The sequence below is a fragment of the Zootoca vivipara genome, chromosome Z (genome assembly GCF_963506605.1).
Source record: "Zootoca vivipara chromosome Z, rZooViv1.1, whole genome shotgun sequence".
NCBI lineage: Eukaryota > Metazoa > Chordata > Lepidosauria > Squamata > Lacertidae > Zootoca > Zootoca vivipara.
This window is the reverse complement of record NC_083294.1, coordinates 1,677,425-1,696,854: the sequence shown is the minus strand read 5'-3', so window position 1 is coordinate 1,696,854 and position 19,430 is coordinate 1,677,425. Positions and strand designations below refer to the sequence as shown.

Here is a 19,430-nt window from a genome sequence, read left to right as displayed (position 1 = left end):
AACAACCGTTGGCAACGTCTCCAGGCCTCATCTCGCGCGCGTCCCAACCCAGGACGCAAGCCGCTCAGTTCCCATGGCAACCGACAGGAGGAGGCGGGGCTCTTGTGACGCCACGCGCGCCCCCGGCTTGTGCCCAGGAGTGCGCGCGAGCGCCAAAGAGAGCGCCTGTGGCGGCCGGGCGATCGGGGGGGTCACGAGGGCGGCGGCGGCGGGGGTTTGAACCGTCCAATGGGGGAGCGGCGTGCGGCGTGCCGGGGGCGGAGCCGGAAGTCGGTCTGCGCGTCCTGGAGCGGCAGCTGTTCGTCGGTGGGGCCGTGCCGCTGCGGTGGGACTTCCTGCACTCGCGCGGCGGCGGCGGCGGCGCCGCAACGGTGCCAAGGTCTCCATGGCAGCAGCTATGGCAGCAGCAACCGCAGCCTCTGCAGCTACCGCCGCCTCATCCACGGCTTTGAGGACGTCGTGAGGCGGCGGTTGCGAAGCCGCTTGAGAACCCCATGGTGAGCCGGGGTTAGGATGCTGAGGAAACGGTGGCTGGGAGCGTTGCTCGGGGTGGGGAGTGAGGGCAAGGCGGGAGCTCCTGGCGGAAGAGGAAAAGGAACGGTGCAAATGCAAAACCACCAAGCACCTACCAAAGTGGGTTTCAATTGCTGCAGCAACCAGATAAATCATATAAGTGGTCTGCCAACACCACCAGCAACTTCTAACTAAGTCATCCTTTGGGGGGGGGAGGGCAAAGAGTGTGGGGGCCACTGCTTCAGCTGCTGTGGGACTTCCAAGTCCCATCTTCACTAACAATTGGCCTTGTATATTGTCTCTGATGGGAATTGTAGTCCAATAGTATCAGGAAGGGCACACATGGCTGATGGGAATTGTAGTCCAAAACATCTAGAGGCCAGCAGATTGAAAAAGAGTGGTACATGAGTTAGTTCTCAAGAGATGGGGAGGCTGTGGACTCCCAGCTTTTCAGCTTTGGACAGCATGGGCAATGGTTATTGACTGTGGGAGTTGTAGTCCAGCAACATCTAGAGGCCCTTTTTGGGGGTAAGCATATACTAGTCCAGACATCCCCAGACTTTGGCACTCCAGATGTTTTGGACTACAATTCCCATCGTCCCTGACCACTGGTCCTCTTAGCTAGGGATTATGGGAGTTGTAGGCCAAAACATCTGGAGGACCGAAGTTTGGGGATGCCTGTACTAGTCGTCGGTACCTAAAGCAGACTGTGCTAACAGCCTAAATATAACTATCTGGGCTTGAGGCTAATAAATGGGTAGCTTGCGAGAAGCACAGTTATAACAGTATGAATGTTCAGTCAGTTGGTTCTGGATTCAATGCTGTAGCTGTGTACTGGAAACAAGAATGCTTGCTGTTTTAAACTGGGGGCTTCATTTTATTTTCTAGGTTTTCCCCTTCTTTCAGGAGTGGAGTAATTGTCACGACTCAAAAAAACGGATCACCAGAATCTGACACTCTCCTAACTGTATGTAACTGTACCACATAGCATAAGTTAGCCATAGTGCAAACTTTTAAGAGGGGGTTGTCTCCACATGATGAGGGCAGCAAGAACAGGATGTATGCTAGGCTATATGTATTCATGGATGGTCACTAGGGAAGTTATCAAAACACTCTAGCAGTCATTAAATGGAGGCAGAGAGCAGCATTTACACTTTGTGAACTTGGACAAAATGCCAGGTATGTATTGAGGTAAGTTATATAGTTTAAGATGTAAAGAGTTTTTATATACAGAGTTTCTATTCCAGGCATGCACTCATAGTTGAAATACAATGTTTTAGGTTAATCCTAGAAAAATAAGGGGTATTTAGTTTATTGTCTGTATTCCAGAGTGTTTTATTGAGTAGTTTTTTAAAAAAATGAAATGAAGATGAGCTGGAGCATGCACAGTTGCTTGATTAGCATATTCTTAAAATCTCTTAGACACACTGCACAAGATCATAATATGCTCTTTGGATACATTGATCTGGTTTGGAGGCAATGTAGTTTAGCTGTTAAACCAGGCATCCCCAAACTTCGGCCCTCCAGATGTTTTGGACTACAATTCCCATCATCCCTGACCACTGGTCCTGTTAGCTAGGGATCATGGGAGTTGTAGGCCAAAACATCTGGAGGGCCGCAGTTTGGGGATGCCTGTGTTAAACCTTAGCATGGGGTGGGAGCTTTCATTCCTCCAGACATTGCTGAATTACAACTCCCAACGGCCCCAGTAAAAACGGCCAGGGATTATAGGAGTTATAGTTCAGCTACATCTGAAGGGATAGAGGTTCCCCACAGCTGCTTTTGCATCATGAGAATAAGCAGCAGTGAGCCTGAGACTTGCATGCTCCCCTGCCTTCTCGTCTAGGAATTTGGAAGCTTCTGCAGCTTGATTTGTCATCTGAACTAACAAACTCTGGAGAATTTCAACTATGGCTTGTTCAGAATTAGTCAACTTCAAACCATGGAGGTGACTTGTTAAAACAAACCATATTTAAACAATCACAGTTAAGTGACACATATAACATTTTTTTTAAAGCCACAGTTTCCAGACTCCCTTTAAACTTGTTTTAAATTCCTTTGTACATTGGCCAGATGGCTACGTGATCAAGTGGGCTTCAAAGCAGTTGCATGTTCCTACCCAAGAGAGCTACACGTCCTGGTTTTTTTAAATATAAAAAAACTTGGGTCCAAGGAACAGTTGTTATTTCCGGTCTACTTATTCACAGGTCCTTTTTCCATTGTATTGAATGCCCTTTCCCAGTTATCGGAGAAGAACCATGAAGAGCCGCTCCACAACTCCCCCTTTGCACGTCCATGTGGATGAAAATACCCCTGTCCATGTCCATATTAAAAAGGGTCAGAAAACACCACCACCTGCAAAATCCCAGGTATGAGTGTGCAGCTGGGTGTTTGTAGGGGCTCTATCATGAAAGCCCCAGCCCCCAGAAGCACCAGTGAAAACCCATCCCTCTTCCTACCTTGCAAAAGAAGAGCAGGCCCAAATGGTTTGTTTGCTTTACTTTGCATCTCTTGTCACAAATGTGTAGATGTAGAAAATTGGCATATTTTTTTTTACTGCTCTGGCTTGTGTTCATGGGTGCCATATCTTCCTGCTGAAAGACTGTTTTTGTTTAGTGCTTCCTTCAAAATCAATACCACTTCTTCCCATTAATACCAAATTATATTTGAAGTCTTATACATTAATCAAGGAAATAATTGCCGGGGGGGGGGTTAGGATGGCAAATGTCATGACAGGAAGGGGATTTTTCAAAACTCTGCTGAAATTAACATATTTCTCCAGTTCACATTTCATGGTAAACCGAATTTGGTTTGTTTTGCTCCTCTTTGCTAGAGCACAGTCCTCTGCACCAGCAGTGGTTTAGTCATGCTGGCCACTTGACCCAGAAAGCTGTCTGCAGACAAACTCTGGCTCCCTCAGCCTGAAAAGTGAGCCGAGCGCTACTTAACTTAACCGTCTAGGGGTCCTTACCTTTACCAAGTGCATGAAAAAAAGCAAACTGTTTCTTTCCAGGGATGGTGGTTTCCATTGCTCAAACAAATGACAGTAAGCTAAGAAGAAACCTTGGCCTTATCCATCAAGATTTATGGAGAGCAAAACAAATCAAGAAAGCTGGTTCAACTAATGCTGAGCTATTGATTTGTTTCTCCCTAATGCTTGTGGGGAGAGGAATAGTGGGTGCAATGAACTCATGCCCAGTAAACCATCCACTGTTTGGCAACTTGGGTATTCCAAACCAGCAGAAACAGTGGAATCCATGCATTCTTACCATGGAGAACGAAAATTGTATAATTCCTTAAAAACGTTACACCCTGCAGCTGAAGAGCAGCTAATTAATCAAAAACAGTAAGCCCGGAACTTAGGTGCGGGGTTACGTTCTGTGGATCACACCTAAAGTCAAAATTGTGTATAGTCAAAACCCATTAGGTTCAATGATGGGTGGGATTACCAAAGTCATTTTCCCTGGAACCCCACCCACGTTCTGCCCCCTTTAAATTTAATTTATTCCCCCCCTCCCCGTGTGTGTAAAGTTGAACATGCACAAGTTAAATGTGTGTATGTTGTGGGCTTTAATTAACAGAGCTGCCAAAATGGGTGAAGTTGAGTTGAGTTTAATGCCCTTTCAATTTTAGCACATTCCCATGCCCAAAGCATCTTGTTGAATCTTTCTTAACAAATATTGTGGGCCACAGGAGAACTGTAATTCCATCTAGTCGTGTGAAACACCTTCTCATTATCTTTCCAAGAGTTGGTGTCTTGTCTGCGATTCTGTTGTCTCCATACATGCGTTTTGGCCCGAGGCCTTTCAGCAGTAAAGGCCACTTTCAAAGATGTATTGCAGCCTACCCATTGAGCAGCTTCAGGTTCCTGGTAAGTCCTGTAGTAGGTGGCCCTGGGATCAGATTCACAATCAGTCCTTTGCTGCAGCTGTGACCTAAATCTTTCCTACCATACACTAGATCTAATCTTCCCAGGGTAACTAAGGCCCACCTTGCATCATAAGAGACTAAGAGACATGATGATGTCATAATGATCCTGACTGACAAAGATTAAAGCTGCTTTCAGGGGTGCCATACTCCTAGCTATGCGGTACCTATATTTCTTTTTCCTGAGCATGGTTACTGAGACTTCACTGTGATGTAGAATGTGAAGCCTTTTCCGTGGTACAGTTTGTTGGAATAATTTTGTTGGGGGCTTCCAGTTTCGTTGCACAAATTTTAGGGGTGGAAGTAATCTCAGCAAGTGTTTTGGGCAACTAAAACAGTATGCTGCTTCTCTCTCTCTCTTCCTCTCCCCCTCTCTGCTCTCCCATCCTCACAGCAAAAGCACAAGCAGAAAATGAAAGGGGATACCGTGAATGTGCGCCGCAGTGTCCGAGTAAAAACCAAAGTCCCCTGGATGCCCCCAGGCAAAACATCTTGCCGAGATTCATCATACAAGTGGGAGGTAGGACAGCTGCTGTTTCTTTTGCAGCCTAATAATGGGCCTTTTCAGAAGCTGAACTGGAAAGAAGCTGATGCTCAGTCATAGAGCACATTCTTCGTGTGCGGAAGGTCCCAGGTGTGCTGAAGCATTCCTGGCTGAAATCCTGTAGAGCAGAGGTTTTCAACCTTTTTGAGTTCATGGCTCTCTTGACCAACCACATTCTTTATGCGGCTCCCCTATGGGGAAACATGCTCAGAGCCTCAGAAGTCCAGTTACGTCACCCCTTGCCCCTTGGAGACTGGCCAAAGTGAATGTGAGGCCAGCGCCTTACCTTGGAAGACAGCAGTGGCAGTAGCAGGTGCCGCTGGACCTGCATGGCAAAAAGGCTCACCTTTGGCGTTGGGCACTCAGCTCCCAGGCAGGCGCTGCACACAGCAAGCACAACAAAGGCCAGCGCAATGCCTGCCTGGCCTCCCACTTGTCTGTGCAAGTCTTTGGGCATCAGAAAAGGTAGGGAAGGAAAGAAAAGAGGGAGAGAGGCCAGTGTTGCCTGCGAAACCCCTGACCATCATTCAAGGCACTCCAGGGTGCCATGACACACTGGTTATAGAGCACGTTGGGAAGTTCTGAGCTAGATGGACCAACTGTCTTTCTCTGTATAAGGCAGCTTTTCATGTTGGCCACCTTGCCAACAGTTATTATTTATTTAAAAAAATTATACTGCCCTCCATCCAAGGATCATAGGGCGGTTTACCGTATAAAAACAAAAATACATAAGAAACGAAAACAATAACTTCCCACCATTGCCCTGTTTAAAAGGCCGTGAATGGTTTAATCTGCCAAACGCCTGGTTATAGAGGAATGTTTTTGCCCAGCATCTAGTTGATTCTCTGGCTTCCCATGCTCATAAGCTATATGTACCCACCCCCAGGATTTCCCCCAGAAAGAGCTTGGGAATGAGCCTTGGGTTTTTAAAAAAGATGTTTGCTTTTATGAAAGTGTTGTTCTTGTTTTTAATATATAGAACAAAAAACCAAGTAAAATGAATCATTTGGGTTGTAACTTCCTGTGGTATACGACCGCAGGGATCATTAATGGCTAAGAATAAGATCCATTTATTTTGGTCCATGGGTTTTTGGTTTGAGGATCGTGAAAAGACAATGGAACTGTGTGGCAATTTGGGGGTCTAGGTCTATATTTTGGGACAAAGGATGGTGAATCTTCAATGCAAATGCTTTGGTATGAAAAAATTATTGTATTGTGATGGGGCATTCCCTTTCCCTTGTGCAGTGTAAAGGAGATGAAGGTTTGGGACAGCCACCATAATCTTGAAGACTTTGGTTCAGACGTGGAACTTCTGTGTTCCATCTGCTCCTCTTGCACCATGCTTGGGATTAAAAAGTTAGCAGTAACCGAGTAAATTCAGCAGTAATAACTATTGAGATATAGAAAACGAGATTAATTAGAATATGTAATGGAAAAGAAAATCATGAAATGAACCGTGGAAAGGGCAGGGGGAAGTCAGAATTAAATGTGTATTTGATATTTAGATCATCATTCAGTGTTCTTATTGTAAAATGAAAATGATAGACTTCTCTGTGACCCTTCCCCTCTGAAGGGAGATGGGACTCATTCAAATGGTCCAGCTCTGCCACGTAATGGATCCAGAGCGTTTCCAGGGAGTGGTAGGGGATGTTTTATCCCATGTTTATGGCCTTTTAGCTGATTCCCTGGTGGGTCTGCTGGAATGCGGAGTTAAGCAGGCCTGTCAACTGTTTGGCTCTGAAGCGCCCTCTCTGATTGCATGGATCCTGGACAGCCCCATGGTTTTCCTCGGAGCTGAGGGCAATGAAACAATTGCTGAGACAGCTAGAGCGCTGGTGGCGGAAAACTTATTCTGAATTGGACCAGAAACAAGTTAGAGCTCAACGCTGAGCCTACCAATCTAACAACCTCCTTCACCATTGCGGCCTGGTGAGGAACCCAAGATCTCCTGCAATGATTTTGCTAAATTCTTTGCAGATAAAGTCACTCACATTTGGAAAGAGGTAGACTCCAGGAGAGTGCTAAAGTTGCATGGGATCAGTTCCAATCTGTTACCTCCGAGGATGTGGGCAGGCTGCTTGGATGAGTGAAACCGACCACCTGTCTCCTTGATCCTTGCCCATCCTGGCTAATAAAAGTGAGCCAGGAAGGGCTGGGCGATGGGCTCTGGTGGTGGTGAATGCTTCCCTCTGTGAGGGAGCCTTCTGAGACCCACGGAAAGAGGTGGTTATTAAACGCTTCTTTAAAAAAACCATCCTTGGATCTGGCCAATATGACTATTGCCGAGTTTCAAATCTTTCATTCTTGGGCAAGGTGGTTGCTGAGCAATGGGTGGTCTCTGAACAACTCCAGGCATGCCTGGAGGATGCAGACCATTTAGACCCCTTCCAGTTGGGATTCAGGCCTCATATGCGACTGAAACGGCCTTGGTCTCACTGGTCAATGATCTCCAGTGGGCTAAGGACAGAGGTGAAAGCTGTTTCCCGGTCCTGCTGGGTCTCTCAGTGACCTTTGATATCAACCATGACATCCTCCTGGACCGTCCAGAGGAGCTGTGAGCTGTGGGCAGTGTTATGCAGTGGTTCCGTTCCTTCCAGAAAGTGGTGTGGGGAGATGAGTGTTCAGACTCCTGGCTTCTCACTTGTGGGGTGCCTCAGGGCTCTGTCCTCTCCCCCATGCTTTTTATAATTACATGCAGCCGCTGGGAGAGATCATCAGGGGGTTTGGGCTGGGTGTTCATCAGTATGCGGATTATACCCAGCTCTACCTCTCCTTCAAATCAGAACCAGTGAGGACAGTTAAGGTCCGTGTGAGTGTCTGGAGGTGGTTGGCGGATGGATGGCAGCTAACAGATTGAGGATGAATCCTGACAAGACAGAAGTACTGTTTTGGAGGACAATAGGAGGGTGGGTGTGGAGGACTCCCTGGTCCTAAATGGGGTAATCATGCCCCTGAAGGACCAGGTGCGCAGCCTGGGAGTCATGCTGGACTCACAGCTGTCCATGGAGGCACAGGTCAATTCTGTGTCCTGGGCGGCTGTCTACCAGCTCCATCTGGTACGCAGGCTGAGACCCTACCTGCCTGCAGACTGTCTCGCCAGAGTGGTACATGCTCTGGTTATCTCCCACTTGGACTACTGCAATGCGCTCTACGTGGGGCTACCTTTGAAGGTGAGCCAGAAACTGCAACTAATCCAAAATGCGACTTCTAGACTGGTGAATGGGAGCGGCCACCGGGACCATATAACACCAGTCCTAAAGGATCTTCATTGGCTCCCAGTGCGTTTCTAAGTGCAGTTCAAAGTGTTGGTGCTGACCTTGAAAGCCCTAAACCACCTTGACACAGTATACCTGAAGGAGTGTCTCTCCCCCCCCCCTCCACTGCTCAACCCGGACACTGAGGTCCTCCTCCAAGGGTCTTCTGCTTGTTCCAGGCAGAGGGTCTTCTCAGTAATGGCACCCACCTTGGGGAACGCCCTCCCTTCAGATGTCAAGGAGATAAAGAATTACACAACTTTTAGAAGACACCTGAAGGCAGCCCTGTATTGGGAGGTTTTTAGCGCTTGATGTTTATGTTTTTATATACGCTGTAAGCCACCCAGACTGTCTGGGGAAACCCAGCCAGATGCGTGCGGAGTTGAACACATCTACTTGAGTGAAGTAATCTTCCAGTTCAGCATTTCCCTTTAACAATGGAGATGGGAGACTGACTCATATTCTCTTCTTCGGTACAGTCCTGGAAGAGTGAGCAACGTGGCATGACACCTAATTAAAAAGTCATCAGACAAAATAACTGAGGACCTGTCTGTTTGTTTTTTGTTTTTGAGAATCCGGGCCAACAAGTCCCTATTTTTTATTTTTCTGGAGACAAAAGCATTTTATGTGCGGCAAGAGGGTCTCATCCGGCCGAAGCAGCTTCCATGTTTGCCGTCCTCTTCAGGCCATCTCTGTGGGTGGACAGTTGTTTAATCCAGCTTGATGGAGCCGGTGTCCTTGGCGTACTGGCGGAAGCACTGTTGGCACATGTTGAGCCCGTACTTGCGGATGAGGTTGTGGCGTTTGGAGCACACGTGGCAGAACCGGGATCCCTGGCTCCTGTAGAGCTGCTGGTGCCCCAGCTTGCTTGGCGCCTGGCGAGGGAAGGCTGAGGACCTGTCTGTTAATAGCTAGTTAAATTGTGGGGCTGCCCTTGAGGACAGCGTGGAGGGTGGTGCAGAATACAGCTGCTGGGTAGTAAGTGGGGCAGCCCCTTGAAACCATATGCCACTGGTCCAGAAAGCACTGCATTGGCTGCTGGTGAGCGACCGAGCTCAATTCATGGTGTTAGTACCAGCATATATAATCCTGAATGGATTGGGATCAAGGACCTAAAAGAGCAATCATTCCTCTTTACCCCGGGAGTTTGATGGCTGAATGACAGTTTTCCGGGCATCCCCGAGATCATGATGTTTTTAACTGTTTGTAGAATGATTTTTTAAAAACAGGTTTTAAAGAATAGTTTGTTGTTGTTTTAAAAAAATCCTCTCGAGAGGAAAGGTGTAAGAAGCAAAATAATAGCCTCTGTCCTATCCTCCTCAATCAGGGACCAACCCATCGCCTGGAAATAACTCCTCCAGATTCAGATAAGTTACTGTCAGTGCTCCGCTTGAGTGATCTTTCAACAGACGAGGAGGACGCCATTCACTGCAAAATGGACAAGTACGAGAAGAAGATAGGGAGCTTAATGAACGTGGTGGGCACCTTGAAGAATGAGGTGAGGCAGTCAGAGTTGAGTTGATATTTCTTCATCTTCCAACAATTTTGTAGAAAATGACCCCCTTGTTAAAACATCTTGTGGTGTTAGGGTGAATTGCATGAAGATTTTCGCCCCATCCTTCTGCCAGTCAATTTCATTGTTTAAACCTGAGTTTGAAGGGGAAACAGGGAACCTTTGGCACTCCTTATGTTGCTGGATTCCAATCCCATTACCCTTGACCACTGGCCATGCTGGCTGGGAGTGATATGAGATGGGCATCTGGAGGGTCTCAGGTTCCCCACCCCACCTATTCTGATTTTTTTAAAAAAAACTGCATTTAAAAAAGACAGCAGAAAACAAGGAAAGGTGCCTGATGACAAGTTTTCCAAAGTTAGCAAAACAAAACAGCTGTAGCAAAATTAGCAGGCTTCTATTAAGAGGATTATTGACTTGCTCTTCATGTTCAGGCTACCATGTAAATTGGTATATCGTATGTTGCCCTGTTCAAATGACATCCTCCAAACTGTAGCCCTCTAAGAATAAGACTGGGGGCATTTAGTCTAGACACTACGGTATGCTGTAACAATGGAACAGCTCCAAGTACTGGGGTTCCGTTCATGTGACCGTGTTCACTTTCTGCATTATTAGAGCCCACCTTCCTTTTGGGCAAAGCAGAAGCTGTTCCACTTCGAATGGGCTGGATGAAGGGGCAGAATTGCAATATTTCCCCTTTTACTGAAATCTTGCTAACTTTGTTGGCCAAAGTATTTTTATTTTCTGACTAGCGTTGCTGTGGCTGAGGCTAAGAATGGATGTACGTTTCGTTTGTAGATTAGACACAGATAGGAGGGTTGTAGTTAAAGTAGAGAAGGCCCCCCTAGCCTCCTGTTTCACAGTCCCCCAAGGGCGTTCTGGTAAATCCCGCCACCCTGTCCCAACCCATTGAGGGTCCCCGAAAGGCATGGGTCTCCTGCAATCTCTATTGGCATTCCCTCTCCCCCCCTCGTATACCTCATGCTCCTGGCAGGGCAGGCAGGGGAGGGGGCAGGATCCGGCCGTCGGCCTCAGAACAGGAGTCCTCCACTATCTGCTGCCGTTTCCTCCCCCCCCCCCCTTGTATAGCTCATGTTCCCGGCGTGGCCCGGCAGTTGAAGGGGTCGGATCCGGGCGTTGGCCTCAGAGCAGGAGCTGCCCACTCTCCGTTGGCGTTCCCTCTCCCCCCCCCCCTCGCATACCTCATGGTCCTGGTGGGACCTGGTGGGCCAAGAGGCTGGATCCTTTTGCAATCTCCTCTCCTATTAGTCCCAATAGAAAGGCCTCAGGTTTTTTTGGGGAAAAGGTATACTTAAAAATCTTTTCCAGTTCATTATATATCATTTCCCAAAATCTTTTTACATTTCCGCATGTCCACCACATATGATAAAATTCACCATCTTTATCCTTACATTTCCAGCATGATTCGCTATTCATTCTATACATCTTAGCTAATTTTACTGGTGTTAAATACCATCTATACATCATTTTCATTACATTTTCTTTCAAAGCGGTACATGCAGTGAATTTCAGTGTTTGATTCCACAATTTCAACCACGCATCATATTCAATATTATACCCAAAATCTCTTGCCCATTTTATCATCACCTCTTTTGTCATTTCATATATAGATACATTGTGGGTGAAATTCTCTTCTCTCTCTCTCTCTCTCTCTGTTGAATTTGTTAGATGTGTCCTCAGATATGTCCTCAGATCAAAATGCCAAAGCGGGATGATGGGCGATGTGTGGCTAAGCGTCTCCTTGAAGAGCAAAAGGAAGAGCTGGATGAGGTCACTCAGGAACTGGTGGAGACAGAGCATGAGAACACTGTTCTCCGGCGCAATATTGAACGTATGAAGGAGGAGAAAGACCTTAGCATGTAATTAAGCTTTTCACCCTTCCTATCTCTGTATATCATTGGGTTTGGGAGAGCAGCTGTGGGCAAAGCCCACGGCCCTTTGCAATTTACAGGTGGTTGTGGTCGTGCAGGAGTGGGTTCTTATTCTCACTTTTGAAGCAGGGTTATGATTTTTACACTTGGCCTCTTTCGTCTGCAGCAGCCTCTCTGCTTCAGAGCAGCAGGGCTTTCTTGGAATAAGTGATCTGAACCATTACAACCAAATATCCCTGACATAGCCAGGATTCAGCAGTCTGGGTGGAAGTCGCTGAAAATGGCAACCCTGTTGTATGCACTGTTACCCCTGCTCCTGTGGGGCCTGTGTCAAACCCAAGGGAAATGCCCCCATTTGTCCCAGACAGGTGCTCTTAAGCAGCAGCAGAACTGTCAGGAGAGGGTCAAACTTCTAATGATAGACTGCAGCTCCTGGGCAACTAAGAGCAATGTGGTGTGACCTACGCCTTCTGCTGTTGTTGTGATTATGTTGTTCAGGCTCGGTCTAAACATGTGGCAGAATCCTGAGTTGGTAGGCTGCTTCTTCATGGTGAGAGGCGAGGAATTCTGTTACTTTTAAGTGCCTCCTTATAATTGTTTCAAGATTCTTTATATGTTTAAAACTGGCACATCAGGGACACAGTCTCCAGCCTAGTGTCTTTTCTGACCTGCTTGTTTCTACCTTTTATGAAAATGATTTATTATTATTTTTTAATAAAATTTGGGTTAAAAATGAATAAGTAATTATCCTGTGCCCCCTGTCCTATGCTGTTTGAGGATTAACACATTACTCCTTTCCAGACTTCAGAAACGGCACTTGATGCACGAGAAGGAATGCTTGATGTCCAAGCTAGTGGAGGCTGAGCTAGATGGAGCAGCTGCTGCCAAACAGATCAAGGCCCTGAAGGACGCTATCAGCAAACTAAAATCTGTATGTGCCAGTCAAGCTTTTCAAAGGTGGTGGTTGGGAGCATCCCCAAGGAGGAGCAGGCAGTCTTGGTGGGGAATCTGGTGGCTTGCCTTAGTCTCTTGACTGGGAAAAGAGCAAAAGTGCCACAGGCTGCTCCCCTGTCCATTCCCAGGCGGTGTTGCTTTAGCTTGTCTAGATGTACAAGGAAGATGAGGTGGTAACACTACATTGTGCACCACTTCAGAATGCGGGGGGAGGGGGTTGGATTTGGAGCCCCTGGAAAACAGTTCTGCTCATGAGACAGGGCATCTCTTGTGCCTCGATTCTCTTTTTCTCCTGATGCACCCACTCCCATTCAAAAAATCCTATCCAGAGCACTGGGTGGACCCTCCTGAACAATACGGGACTTGGCAGGGGAGACCAAAGGGAGAGTTGCAGGCCTGGGCGACATATTGATATATTGCTCAGGACTGGTATGAGAAGGGAGACCATGATGGTGGTTTCACTCAGCAATTTATCGTGGATGAAGCCACTGCCTCCTCTGCTACCAGCGCCCAGCGTGCTGAGGGGGAAACAAACTGCAGCCGGGCGTTGAAGGCAGCGGACTCAGGAGTGGCGGCCGTTTCACCAGTGATATCCCATCAAGTGAAACCGCCATCGTGGTCTGTCCCTCATACTGGCAAAGGGAGAAGCAAGCTGCATCGGCCAGGCATGATATAGCTTGTTCCTCCCTCTGCTTCCTTAAACTGATTGGCTGAGGCGTGCGCCTCTGCCCTCGCCTCAGCCAATCAGTTTTATGGAGCCCCCGACCTGCCACCAGCTCACACGAGCCAGTGGCAGGGTGGGGGCTCTGTCAATGTGCTCCCTAGCTGTGAGAGTCCTATTTCGGCTCCTGCTTGCACGTGAGTAGGAGCATGATCGCTGCTGTTCAGATGGGGAGGGGCAGGCTCCATCACAGTTCTCCACTCGGGCACATGGCTGTGTGCCCCTTAACGGAGATGTTGAAAGGAGCCCCCTCTCACCTCCGGCTGGCGCAAGCTGGAGACGGGGCTGCGGTTCCCTTAAACCTCTCTGTTGAGGGGCGTGGGTGTGCGCCCCTTAACGGAGACATTAAAAGGAGCTCCCACTCGACTGTTAGACTTAACCCCCCTGCTTGATTAGACCCCCCCCCCCCCGCCTTGCAGATTTAGCCCACCAGAAGGGTGAGCTGTGTCTTTCTTCCCAGGGTGAACTACCATCCCACAAAAAAGCAGCATGCCCTCACGAATGAGGGCACCATGCTTCCTACATAAAGTGGGGGGGGGGCGACCTCTTTAGCTTCCAGGGGCCTTATCAGGAAGGGACTAAGAGAGGCAAGTCTTGCAAGTAAAGGAGGGAACTTCTCCAGTGCTCTGACTTTGCTTGGAACCAGGAATTTAGAAGGGAAGAAGGAGGAGATTTGCAAAAGCCTTTCAAGTACCCAATCTCAGGCTCCCACCTTTAATCCTGCTGCTTAGGCTGTGTGATCCTGTTCCCATTACAGCAACAGCAGAAGATTAAACTTTGTCCTCCTTCCTATTGGCTGATGTCACAAGCGATGCCAGCTGATGGGTAGATGGGCACAGTTTGAGGAAAAACTTGTGGCAAGTTAAAACCTGGCCAAGCTAAATTGTGCTCCTTGCATGGAAGTAACAGTTGACTGCTTGCAGTTCAGTAAGTCTCCTGGTTTTCAAGATCCATATTAATATGGGTGCTAATTCCTTCTAGGAAACTGTCCTGCTGCTTTTATTGACAGCAGAGGACACTGTTTAGTTCCCGGTGTAAGAGTCAACTTTTGTATGTGAAATTGGGATAAGTTGGAGCAAAATGTATTGGCGCTTGCTCTACACCTAGAGCTATGTACTAAAAAAATTACCGTAATTTTCAAGTAAAGACTTTGCTTCCTAATTAAGCAGTGGCATCTTTTTATTCAATCCTACAACTTTAATCAAGTAATGAATTGATCTGTTAATATCTGCAGCTCTGCTCTGCTAATTTTAGATTTCACTGTAGGCAAGGTGGCAAATGTAAAGCGCTGGAGAACAATTTTATTTTTAAGTATGGCACCTGAATAGCAGAAATAGTAGATCTTTCTGCCATCCAAAACTTGCCCTGAAGCTGTTCACACATGTAACTGGCAAAGCCTTGTTGAATAAAGATTTGGAAGCTGTACTGCTGGATAGCAAATCTGATAGCCTTGGCTTTGGTTTTTTTCTTCCTGCCCCCAGGAGAAGAACATGACAGTCTCGGACATCAACACACTTACCAGGCAAAAAGAACTGCTGTTGCAGAAGTTAAGTACTTTTGAGGAAACCAACCGTACACTCCGAGACCTGCTTAGAGAGCAACATGGTCGAGAGGTGAGTGAGGACCGAAACACCTGCTCTTTGGTACTAGATTCCTACTTTTCTTTGGACTCGACCTAAAGAACTGCGTGTGCAGCAAATATGCCTGCTAGTAGTTTTGCACAAACAGGGTAGTAGAAGTGCATAATGCTGTCATGGGTAAATTCCTATCTGGTTCTCAAAATCTGCTCATGCAAGAGGAAGTTGCTTCTTCAGGAAGCTGTCTTCTACTGAGTAGGCCCACTGGTAAATCTGACTCGTCTCCCTCAGGGGTAGCTATTTTGGTGCCTCTAGAATCTAGATCAGGGGTCGGCAACCTAAGGCCCATGGGCCACAAGCAGCCCACATGGGTTGTTTAACCGGCCCATGAGCCACCCCTGAACTGAGCCGCCCGCGCAGCGCTGGAAATCGCGTCTGCACCTAAACTGGTCCAACAAAACACAAATTTTCTGATCAAAATATCTAGGCAGATTGCAATGCTGATCATTCTCACAATCAGCTTGAAGTGTCTTGGATTGCTTGTTTTATGTTTGCAAAAAACACAAGCCTGAAGCTGGGATATTTTTGGTAGGAAGCATGGTGATGACAGGTGACCTTGTGGTTAAACAGCAAGGGAAAGAAATGCAGAGCACAAGGCTTTTCCTTTCCTGCATGCATCTTTCGTTAACTTGCGTGTGCACATTAGTGAGGTAGTAGCTGTTTGAAAGCACAAAGGGCAAGACTTTTGGGATTCAACACGTGGCACCAGATGCCACCTGAACTTAAACGTGCAATTGGCAAGAGAATTTGTTACAGCAGGGGTAGCCAACATGGTGCCTCCCCCATTCTTCTGGACTCCCAATTCCTTTTGTGCCTGAATATGGCCCACTCTAGTCTGAAAACTTGGGACGCGGGTGGCGCTGTGGGTTAAACCACAGAGCCTAGGGCTTGCCAATCAGAAGGTTGGCGGTTCGAATCCCCGCCACGGGGTGAGCTCCTGTTGCTCGGTCGCAGCTCCTGTCAACCTAGCAGTTCGAAAGCACGTCAAAGTGCAAGTAGATAAATAGGTACCACTACAGCGGGAAGGTAAACGGCGTTTCCGTGCACTGCTCTGATTCGCCAGAAGCGGCTTAGTCATACTGGCCACATGACTCAGAAGCTGTACGATGGCTCCCTCGGCCAATAAAGCGAGATGAGCGCCGCAACCCCAGAGTTGGTCACGACTGAATGGTCAGGGGTCCCTTTACCTTTACCTTTAGTCTGAAAACTACTAGAGGGCACTGTCTTGGCTATCCCTGGGTTACAGTTAATACAGTACTTCCTGCTTTCTATACTCTCCCCCTAGGGATGGCCACCTCAATTTTTCCATAGTGCCCTTAAGATTTCATTACCCTTTCCCAACTTTTAAAAAAGATTTTATGATTGTGTGTGGTGTTGAATTCTATTTCTTTAATCTGCTTTTGTTCATTTCTGATTACTAAAGTTTAGAATAATATTGGAAGTTCCATAATCAAAAGGGTTGCCTATTAGTGTCCTGTATTGTAATAACACACACACACACATGCAATTTTGCTTATTTTGTACACCACTGTACAAAATGTTGGGTTTGCTAGCATTAGGGAAATGGGCACAAAGCTATAGTTTTCTTTTTCTTTTTTATTTATTTTTATTAGGTTTTACAATTTAAATTTCTCATAGTCACATAAATAATATAAAAACAAAATTCAAGCAACCCATTCCCCCCCCATCCCCGACTTCTCTCAACTTCCTCTTTCTGGCTTTTTGTACATACAATACTACTGCTTACATTATTTTATCTTAACTTTGTAGTCTTTTATCTACATATATTCTCATTACTATCATTTTATATCATTACCATATAGTTTTCTTTTTCGTACAGAAGTCAGCGACACACACACACACACACACACCCTTTCAGAAGCAACACCATCATTGTTCTGCAAAAGGCAGCCCTATAGGAAAAAGGGAAGGATTTTTAAAAAAAAATCTTCCATAAATCCTGTTGGTTTCTTCCTCTCTCCCTTTAACACTTTCTGCAGAAAGACTCTCAGAAGCTGGCTGAGCAGCAGGCGGCACTAATGAAAAGGCTTACTGAAGCTGATGCCGAAAAAGCGGTAAATATATGCCAGAAATTCACTATGTTTCTTGCTTGTATATTGAAGAGACTTAAGATTATGTTCTTGAAACAAAATGCTCAGTTCTTGCCTGCGGACAAAGTGCTGTGCCTGAAACAGGAAAACCAGGTTGTACTGGAGGTGCAACTGGCACATTAGTTTTCTAATGAAGAAATGGCACTTGCCTCAGTTCCTTGATCTGTAAAATGGGGGAAATTATCTAGGACAATTGAGGACCAGTTCATCAATTAACATACTTCTTTTGTAAGCAGTCCCCAGAGGAAATGAATCTTTGTTCAGTTCTTCTTCCTCACGTAGCTTTTTGTTATAGGTGATTCTCAACTTACATGGGGGTTATGTTCCAGGGTAAAGCAAAAATCATGTATAGGGAAAATGCACTGGGTTCAGTGGCAGGTGGGATTGTGAAAGCCCCTATCATCACCACCACCACCCCCCAGAGTTTTGCACCCTTTTTATTTTAAAAAAAAACTTTTTTGCACACAAGTCAAGTTTGTGTAATTTGCAAGTTACCTTTACATATTTCAATTGGTTATCCACCCTTCATCATAAGTTCATTGGGTTGGGTTACATCAATGTTTAGAAGTGGAGCCTCAGTTTGCTCACTTTCCTGTTTCTTCCTTTACTTTGCTGTTGCGTCTCTTAGATTATAAGCCAGCTGTTAGAGCTGCTTTGTAAATAAGTGCAAAACAGTTACTTGTCCACAAAAGAAAATTAATAATACTAGCCTGCTTTTCCAGGAAGGGGTGGTGGTGGAGTGTCCATCCCTCCAGCAGCCTGCTTCATTTCTGTGCTGGGCGCAGAGGAGGAGGAAGCCCTCTGGCACTCCCCCACCCGCCCACTCCGTGACCTACATGGAGTTCCTTCTCACCTAGGCCTACCAGGCTAGTACTTAAATACAAGATTGAAGTTGGGGCTGCTTGGTTGTTTCAGTTGTTACACATCACCAAGGAAATTTTGAACACTTGATAAATAATTATGATTGTCATCATTGACCACTGTGGGCTCTCTGTTTTGCAGCAATTGGTAAAAAAACTGCAAGAGAAAGAAAAAGAAGTTGATGATCTAATTGTTCAGATACAGACAGAAAAGGTAAGTTTTTTTCCTGGGGCATTTTATGCTGTGAGATAATAATAATAGTAATAATAATAATAATTTTATTATTTCTACCCTTCCCATCTGGCTGGGAAGCATTTACCTGGCTTCACAGTGAAATTGGGGGGGGGGAACAATAGGGTGAAGATTTAGAGAAGCTGAGCTTCATCTTATGCATCTGTTTCCCTCCCCCCCCCACTTCTTTTAGGATCAAGCAAAGACCGCATCTGAACTCTCCAAATCCATGGAAGCCGTGAGGGGCCACATGCAGGCACAGCTGCGCAATAAAGAAGCGGAGAATAACCGCCTGCAGATCCAGATCCGGGTACAGTATCTTTGTGATATTGAGCAAACAGTGCCTGGTGCTCTACAGTCAGCCAGATGAGGTGGTACAGTGGACTCTGCCAGTTCAAACTGCAGGTTGGGGGAGGAGGAAAACGATTGTTTTTTTAATGTTGCTCTGAGTGTGTGCGTTTTTTTAGTTAGTACAGTGGTACCTCGGTTTATGAACACAATTGGTTCCGGAAGTCTGTTCATAAACTGAAGCGTTCATAAACTGAAGCGAACTTTCCCATTGAAAGTCATGGAAAGTGGATTAATCCGTTCCAGACGGTCTGCGGAGTAACCGTTCATAAACTGAAGCGAACTTTTCCATTGAAAGTAATGGAAAGTGGATTAATCCGTTCCAGATGGGTCCGCGAAGTACTTAAACTGAAGCATGGGTGTAATTGGTTCCGGAAGTCTGTTCATAAACTGAAGCGTTCATAAACTGAAGCGAACTTTCCCATTAAAAGTAATGGAAAGTGAATTAATCCGTTCCAGATGGGTCCGCGGCGTTCATAAACTGAAAATTCATAAACCGAGGTTCCACTGTACACTAAGAGGAAGACCATGCAGATTTCTTCTCTGTTATGTGGTCACTTACTATGTGCAGAGGGCTTTTAACATAGGAGCGCATTCAAAAGAAAAGTGGCACTACCTCTCTGGCACAGTCCAAACTGGTACAGTTTGTTCTGCCATCACAGAATTCAGCCACCTCATTTTGCTGCTCGTTTAGACTAGGCCTGAGTTCAGAATGGATTGTGGTGAATGAGGTGGTGGGGACGTGGGTCACACACAGAATTTTATGCATTCTGCAAACAGGGGGATGGGGCATTTATTCCAGCAGGGGTATGGCTAATGTTTCGATGAATGGAAGCAGTTTGCCATGTTCCATGAATACAGTCAGATTGTGGCCCAACTTGCACCTCAGTTTCCCCAGACTCTATGCATACCACACCCAATAAT

At 46.4% G+C, this 19,430-nt stretch overlaps 1 protein-coding gene across 5 annotated transcripts in view; it reads left to right on the top strand.

The window, feature by feature from the left end:
• The first annotated feature begins 228 nt into the window (after window positions 1-228).
• The window catches only part of ODF2 (outer dense fiber of sperm tails 2), a 39,268-nt gene continuing 20,066 nt past the window's right edge, over window positions 229-19,430 (top strand). For 2 of the 5 annotated variants that reach the window (XM_035112906.2, XM_035112911.2), the window contains exons 1-10: window positions 229-497; window positions 1,402-1,480; window positions 4,835-4,960; window positions 9,566-9,736; window positions 11,441-11,631; window positions 12,445-12,574; window positions 14,800-14,931; window positions 16,956-17,030; window positions 18,069-18,140; window positions 18,352-18,468. In XM_035112906.2, coding sequence (XP_034968797.1) covers window positions 229-497; window positions 1,402-1,480; window positions 4,835-4,960; window positions 9,566-9,736; window positions 11,441-11,631; window positions 12,445-12,574; window positions 14,800-14,931; window positions 16,956-17,030; window positions 18,069-18,140; window positions 18,352-18,468 — 1,362 coding nt within the window. Of the gene's footprint in view, window positions 498-1,401; window positions 2,883-4,834; window positions 4,961-9,565; window positions 9,737-11,440; window positions 11,632-12,444; window positions 12,575-14,799; window positions 14,932-16,955; window positions 17,031-18,068; window positions 18,141-18,351; window positions 18,469-19,430 lie in introns of those variants that run through there. The other 3 variants (XM_035112909.2, XM_035112907.2, XM_035112908.2) reach the window with 3 other exon arrangements.